The sequence below is a fragment of the Oncorhynchus kisutch genome, linkage group LG15, assembly GCF_002021735.2.
Source record: "Oncorhynchus kisutch isolate 150728-3 linkage group LG15, Okis_V2, whole genome shotgun sequence".
NCBI lineage: Eukaryota > Metazoa > Chordata > Actinopteri > Salmoniformes > Salmonidae > Oncorhynchus > Oncorhynchus kisutch.
Genome location: NC_034188.2, coordinates 6,101,505 through 6,109,474, shown reverse-complemented (window position 1 = coordinate 6,109,474; position 7,970 = coordinate 6,101,505). Strand labels below are relative to the sequence as shown.

Genomic DNA, 7,970 nt, shown 5'->3' with positions numbered 1-7,970 from the left:
GCAGCACTAGGCTCTGTGAATCCCAGGTCAGTGTCTCGGAGGGTAAAGTAGAAGGCAGCTATGTCCACAGAGCTGTTGGCCCTGGTCAGTAGGTTTGTCCATGTATCAGAAATGCTTGGCAGGGACGAGGAATCCAGTGGGTAGAAGAGGCCTTCAGGGATGCTTTCCACCAGGCTCACACTGATTAGAGAAGAGCAATTCAATTAAATTCTATTAGGGCTACACACTACATATACTCCCTGTCTATAGCCATGTTATTATCTACTTCCTGTATATAGCCATGTTATTATCTACCTCCTGTATATAGCCATGTTATTTTCTACTCGCTGTCTGTAGCCATGTTATTACCTGGTACTCCCTGTCTATAGCCATGTTATTACCTACCTCCTGTCTATAGCCATGTTATTATCTACCTCCTGTCTATAGCCATGTTATTATCTACCTCCTGTCTATAGCCATGTTATTATCTACCTCCTGTCTATAGCCATGTTATTATCTACCTCCTGTCTATAGCCATGTTATTATCTACCTCCTGTCTATAGCCATGTTATTATCTACCTCCTGTCTATAGCCATGTTATTATCTACCTCCTGTCTATAGCCATGTTATTATCTACCTCCTGTCTATAGCCATGTTATTATCTACCTCCTGTCTATAGCCATGTTATTATCTACCCCCTGTCTATAGCCATGTTATTATCTACCCCCTGTCTATAGCCATGTTATTATCTACCCCCTGTCTATAGCCATGTTATTATCTACCCCGTCTATAGCCATGTTATTATCTACCCCGTCTATAGCCATGTTATTATCTACTTCCTGTCTATAGCCATGTTATTATCTACTTCCTGTCTATAGCCATGTTATTATCTACTTCCTGTCTATAGCCATGTTATTATCTACTTCCTGTCTATAGCCATGTTATTATCTACTTCCTGTATATAGCCATGTTATTTTTCCTCTTTATTCAGTGTCACTATTTCTATTTTTTAAATCTTTAACTCTGCCTGGTTGGAAAACGACCGGCCAGTAAGCATTTCACTGCAGTGTTCACCGGGTGTCAATGAAGCATATGACAAATAAAACGTGATTGGTTGATAGAACAAACAGGCAGAGACATTAAATAACACATTGAACAACAAAGTTGATCGTTTACCTTGTCAGCTCGGGGGATTCGATCTTGCAACCTTTCGGTTACTAGTCCAACGCTCTAGGCTAGTGGTTAGAGGTTGCAAGATCGAATTCCCCCGAGCTGACAAGGTAAAAATCTGTTGTTCTGCCCCCTGTACAAGGCAGTTAACCCACTGTTCCCCGGTAGGCCGTCACTGTAAATAAGAATTTGTTCTTCACTGACTTGCCTCGTTAAATAAAGGTAAAATTAAATTTAAAAAAAAAAACTCGCTCTGTTATTACCGGGGGGCTATCGCTCCGTTATTACCGGGGGGGCTATCGCTCCGTTATTACCGGGGGGGCTATCGCTCCGTTATTACCGGGGGGGCTATCGCTCCGTTATTACCGGGGGGGCTATCGCTCCGTTATTACCGGGGGGGGCTATCGCCCCGTTATTACCGGGGGGGGGGGGGGGCTATCGCTCCGTTATTACCGGGGGGGCTATCGCTCCGTTATTACCGGGGGGGGCTATCGCTCCGTTATTACCGGGGGGGCTATCGCTCCGTTATTACCGGGAGGGGCTATCGCTCCGTTATTACCGGGGGGGGGGCTATCGCTCCGTTATTACCGGGGGTGCTATCGCTCCGTTATTACCGGGGGGGCTATCGCTCCGTTATTACCGGGGGGCTATCGCTCCGTTATTACCGGGGGGCTATCGCTCCGTTATTACCGGGGGGCTATCGCTCCGTTATTACCGGGGGGCTATCGCTCCGTTATTACCGGGGGGCTATCGCTCCGTTATTGCAGGGGCTATCGCTCTGTTATTGCAGGGGCTATCACCCTGTTATTGCAGGGGCTATCACCCTGTTATTGCAGGGGCTATCACTCTGTTATTGCAGGGGCTATCACTCTGTTATTGCAGGGGCTATCACTCTGTTATTGCAGGGGCTATCACTCTGTTATTGCAGGGGCTATCACTCTGTTATTGCAGGGGCTATCACTCTGTTATTGCAGGGGCTATCACTCTGTTATTGCAGGGGCTATCACTCTGTTATTGCAGGGGCTATCACTCTGTTATTGCAGGGGCTATCACTCTGTTATTGCAGGGGCTATCACTCTGTTATTAGTACGCTTGCGCAGCAGACTCGTTGTTGATGAACCTGGCCTGAGTTACGAGCTCCGTTTTAGACGAGATTGACATACTGACCAAACATATCCTTTTACACGTTGTAGTCAATTGTAACACTAGAATAGCTGCTTCTGGCTCATATCAATGCCATTACAGGCCTTTCTCAAAGGGATTTGTTGCTTTTTAAAAGCAGTCGCTCTTTAAGAGATTAGACATCTCAATGACGATGTCAATGTGGTAGATGATGCCAACGGTAACAAACCCATGGCTGTGTCCCAAAATGCCACCCTATTCCCTAGAATGTGCTCTGCTTCTTACCAGAACCACCCATAGGGTACATCCCAAATGACCCCAAATGGTTCTGGTCCAAAGCAGTGCACTAAATATTTTCACCCAAAAAAACTAACCAAAAGCTGTGAAACAATTAATTACTTATAAATGCCATATAAAAACATGTGAATAGATTTAGTGAAGGGTCAAATAAAATATGTAACAATTTATCTTGTTGTCACACTTCTTTTCTTACCGACAATCTGAGTTACAAGGCTCGTGTGGCACCCACAGTCCCTCCAGCCAGTGCAGCTCCAACTGTCCCATCAACTGTGACACCGACAGAGGCATCCCATAGTGCCACACGTGTTGACCGAATCCTCCAATCACAAGCAGAGTGGAGGGGAAAAGGCAGAATAGTGCAAAGCTCCAGCACCATGATGTCTACAAATTTAAGAGTGAGATTTAAAACATGAGAAAGAGAACAGATCATGTGAACTATTACAAGAAGGGATTGTCTGTAGGTCAATAAGGTCAGGCCGCTAAGACGTTTCTGTCATTAAGGTCAGGCCGTTAAGACGTTTCTGTCATTAAGATCAGGCCGCTAAGACGTTTGTACGTCATTAAGGTCAGGCTGCTAAGACGTTTCTGTCATTAAGGTCAGGCTGCTAAGACGTTTCTGTCATTAAGGTCAGGCTGCTAAGACGTTTGTACGTCATTAAGGTCAGGCTGCTAAGACGTTTGTACGTCATTAAGGTCAGGCTGCTAAGACGTTTCTGTCATTAAGGTCAGGCTGCTAAGACGTTTCTGTCATTAAGGTCAGGCTGCTAAGACATTTCTGTCATTAAGGTCAGGCTGCTAAGACGTTTGTACGTCATTAAGGTCAGGCTGCTAAGACGTTTGTACGTCATTAAGGTCAGGCTGCTAAGACGTTTCTGTCATTAAGGTTAGGCTGCTAAGACGTTTCTACGTCATTAAGATCAGGCTGCTAAGACGTTTCTGTCATTAAGGTCAGGCTGCTAAGAAGTTTGTACGTCATTAAGGTCAGGCTGCTAAGGCGTTTGTACGTCATTAAGGTCAGGCTGCTAAGGCGTTTGTACGTCATTAAGGTCAGGCTGCTAAGACGTTTGTACGTCATTAAGGTCAGGCTGCTAAGACGTTTGTACGTCATTAAGGTCAGGCTGCTAAGACGTTTGTACGTCGTTAAGATCTGGCTGCTAAGACGTTTGTACGTCGTTAAGGTCAGGCTGCTAAGACGTTTGTACGTCGTTAAGATCAGGCTGCTAAGACGTTTCTGTCATTAAGATCAGGCTGCTAAGACGTTTCTACGTCATTAAGATCAGGCTGCTAAGACGTTTCTGTCATTAAGGTCAGGCTGCTAAGACGTTTGTATTTCATTAAGGTCAGGCTGCTAAGACGTTTGTACGTCATTAAGGTCAGGCTGCTAAGATCTTTGTACGTCATTAAGATCAGGCAGCTAAGACGTTTCTGTCATTAAGATCAGGCTGCTAAGACGTTTGTACGTCATTAAGGTCAGGCTGCTAAGACGTTTGTACGTCATTAAGGTCAGGCTGCTAAGACGTTTGTACGTCATTAAGATCAGGCTGCTAAGACGTTTCTGTCATTAAGATCAGGCTGCTAAGACGTTTCTGTCATTAAGATTGTCCCAACATAAGATAATGACTATCTCCATGGGGTCATTGTGTCTGCGACTCTGTGCATAGCCTACAATCAAAACAAAGCAAGACAAAGGAAATGTACAATTGCAGATAAAATCAATACAATACAGCTGATGCTTATGGTGTGGCATACCAAGATGGGTGATATCAAGAGAAAGAACTGGTATCTAGACACCTCACCTTGTTTGACTGACTGGGTTTAGCTGTTCTCCGAGGCACTGCTCTGTTAGAGGGGACTGCTCTGTTAGAGGGGACTGCGGTATCAGCGACGGTTGTATCCTCTAGGGTTTTTGACCATTTCCCAGAAGCCTTCTCTTTGTTGGCAGACTTGTCTTGATTCTCACGAACAACCTCTGATTCACTGAAGCTCTCAGTCTCAACACTGAGCTTCTCAAGCTCCTTCTCCTCCGGCAATGGGGAGGAGTCCAACCCATCTCCATCCTCTTCTAACAGAAACTCCATGGCTTCAGCCTGACAGGGAGTTTCCTCGTAGGCTGTTTCTACATCATCATCATCATCAGGCTGATTCAGATCGGTCTCATCTTCCTCACCTTCATCTGTCTCTAGGGATTCCTTTTCGGCATGACCAGAAGGGACGTCGCCGCCATCCATTCTAACGTCAGCCTCAAACTCTTCCTCCATCGCCTTCTGTGCAGCTCCAGTGGTATGAAGTGTGTCTCCCGGGTCATTGTAGTCCCCTGCTTCAGCCCTGAGGGCCGGTCTGGGGGTTGCTGTCATGAGATGGAGCTGCTCCTGATCCCCCTCGGGTGGAGTAACATCCAGAGAGCTGGGGCTTTGCTCTGAGGAGCTAACAGCATGAGACAGGGTCTGAGGATTGAGTTTATGTAGACGGACTGTAGGAAGAGGGAGACCCGTTTCTCTAATATTGGGTAGTTTAGATCTTGACATCTCTCCACTGCTGCTTGTTGAAGCTGCAATGGTTAAAGCTGCCTGGTTAGAAGACTCTTTGCTGGTAATAGATGAGGCAGGTGGATCTGATCGTTGACTGCTGCTGCTGCTGGTGTTGGTGGTGGTGTTGGTGGTGGTGGTGTTGGTGGTGGTGGTGGTGGTGGTAGGGCGTTTTTTGGCTAATGTTTTGTGAAAAGCAGGAATTCGAGACGCATGTTGTTGTTTCCCAGTTTTTCGCGCGTCTTCTTTTTCTTCATCCTCTTTCTTCTCAGAGTCTTCCTCTTGGCCTAACCGGTTCAACATTACAGTCCAATTCTTAGCTCCCTGTTTTACAAAAAAATAAAAAATACCCCCGGGGTCAGGAATGGAGAGAAAATCAGAAATGAATAGTTAAAAAAACAAAACACGAATCTTAGGTTACTTGTTGTTGCAAGGTGTGCGTGAATAATTTGAAGAGATCGTAGAAAATAAAAAGTGAGAGGGGCAAGCGCAACGTACAAGTCTTTTCATTTCAAATGAATCATTTCACCGTGTCCCATCTACAGTTTCATCAAATGCAAAGTAACAGAAAGGAAATGATCAATACATACGAAAAAGACATTCATGATGTCATTTCCTGTGACGAGTAAATCATACGGGACAAGGCCAACGTTTTTAAAAAGTGTCTCCACTTCCAGTTTTTTTTAATGCAAACAGTAAGAAACGTTAAATCAAGACACGGTCATCACAGAGCTGTAAAATGTTTTCATTTCCTGAATTATACGTGCTTCTACACCTGCATTGCTTGCTGTTTGGGGTTTTAGGCAGGGTTTCTGTACAGCACTTTGAGATATCAGCTGATGTACGAAGGGCTATAGAAATACATTTGATTTGATACAGGGCAATGCCAAGTTGTGTATATGGCAAAAGAAAAAGAAAACAAAACCATAGGTGTACTGTTAAAACCTACCGTCACGTCCGGGTGGGAGTCCTCAGACCGCGTCGTGGTGACATCATCTTCTGACAGGGCGGGAGAATGATCATCATCCATCATAGCTTGGTCCTGAAACTCTTCTGTATCCTAGAACGAGTCACACAATCAAGTCGGTGGTCGATTTTGCACATGACCCTGCTGCAACTCCTAGTTCCAACGGATACAACCAACGTGTTCTGAGCATTTTGTATAAATGATGCATGTAAAAATCCGAGACCACTCCATTTAGTGTGACGTGTTACGTTTTCGTATGGGATGTGTTAATTTGTGGATGTCCTATGGGCCAACTGCCAGCCTCCGGACTGGATCCAGCCTCCGGACTGGATCCAGCCTCCGGACTGGATCCAGCCTCCGGACTGGATCCAGCCTCCGGACTGGATCCAGCCTCCGGACTGGGGTCAACATGGACCGTGGGGTCCAGAAAAATAAATATGTATTATTTATTTTTTACTAAGCCGGGCTTCGACCACAGGTATCATATAAAGGACACATAAGAATGCGTAGCTTTTAAAAACAGCAAAAACAATCTCTGCACACATGCAAAATGTGTAGAATTGTAGGAAATTTGTTTTTAAAACTCCATATGGACTTTTGCCACCTAGGACATTTTATGACCGGCCCTTCTCTTCTACTTAAGTACCCCTGTTCTATGTTATTGTAGTATATTATGGATGTCCATCATCCATTTTGTATACTATGAATTGCAATTTGTATATGTTACGAGTTGCCAAAACATACAATATATGTTCCCGAATTTGCAAAACGTATGATATGCTACGAATTTGCTAAACGTATTTGTTGTGGCTAACGTTAGCTAAGAGGCTAACGCTAACTAAAGTTAGATGGCTTAAATTAGCTCTAGGGGTTACGGGTAGGGAAAGGGCTTTAGCTAACATGCTAAGTAGTTACAAAGTAACAAAAAACAACAACAAAAAAGTAATAAGTAATGTCAGTTGTAAAGTTGCTAATAAACTTCAATTGTCTGTGCTGGGATTCGACCCAGCAACCTTTTGGATAGCTACACTTCCGCGTTATATACACACCCACCCACCCATCGTCCTTTCGCTTTAACCTCAAATAACCTTCCATCTTTAAACCCTTTAACAAACATAATCATACTAATTTGAGTAGCTTTAGTTTACGATGTTACGTCTAGTCTATGAGACCAGTCTGACAAAACAGAAACTCGGAAAAGGGAAACTATGAGCGAGTTTTCAAACCTGGCGTCTAAGTATAGTGATTCACCTAAACGTTGAATGTATATTCAAGTTTTTTTTGTATTTTTAGCTTGGTAGTTAAACTTACCAGGAGTTTATCGGCAGCCAGCTACAATCAAACCCGCTGAACGTGTTGTACTCTGTCACTCTACAGTGCCAACCTGGTTAGCTACGTGGCTATGAACAAGTCGGATGAGGAAGAGAGAGGAAGGCGGAAAAGCTAACTCACTCAATTCAACAAAAAAAAAATATTCACCCACCTCTAAAAACGTGCTGTTATTTTTCCTGAGACGGATCGACCTTCTGACTTGCATCACAACTCGACCAGATTTCCTGCGAAGCTCCATCTTCAACGTTTGCTAACTTACAGCCTCAGAAAGAGCCAAGTCACAACAGTTAGCCTAGCATGCTAACGTTTATGTTTTCGCGCAAAAAAAAAATACTATTAGAAAGTCAAAAAACAACCTTTTTTGTTTGTAAATTAGCAAAAAATAACTAATTTGTAAACTATCCTACTACGCATTGCACCCACCGGTAACTTATTTTTGTTTAACATTTAGGTGTGTTAGCAAAACTTAAGACACCACAAACACACACAAAACAATAAATTGAAATAACCGCGATTTCCTGTCTTTGATGATGGGTTGGTGGTAACCATCACAACAACACAAAGCATGACATGTC

General features: G+C 44.0%; 1 protein-coding gene across 2 annotated transcripts in view; it reads right to left on the bottom strand.

The window, feature by feature from the left end:
• Nucleotides 1-7,919, bottom strand: part of pld7 (phospholipase D family, member 7) — a 14,662-nt gene extending 6,743 nt beyond the window's left edge. Inside the window, exons 1-5 of one of the 2 annotated variants that reach the window (XM_031789513.1) lie at nucleotides 7,547-7,919; nucleotides 6,046-6,156; nucleotides 4,368-5,420; nucleotides 2,765-2,952; nucleotides 1-180 (exon numbers count right to left, since the gene is read on the bottom strand). The exon at nucleotides 1-180 is cut by the window's left edge and continues 4 nt beyond it. In XM_031789513.1, coding sequence (XP_031645373.1) covers nucleotides 1-180; nucleotides 2,765-2,952; nucleotides 4,368-5,420; nucleotides 6,046-6,156; nucleotides 7,547-7,633 — 1,619 coding nt within the window. In that variant the 5' untranslated portion in view covers nucleotides 7,634-7,919. Of the gene's footprint in view, nucleotides 181-2,764; nucleotides 2,953-4,367; nucleotides 5,421-6,045; nucleotides 6,157-7,374; nucleotides 7,503-7,546 lie in introns of those variants that run through there. The other variant, XM_031789514.1, reaches the window with a different exon arrangement.
• Nucleotides 7,920-7,970: the final 51 nt, after the last annotated feature.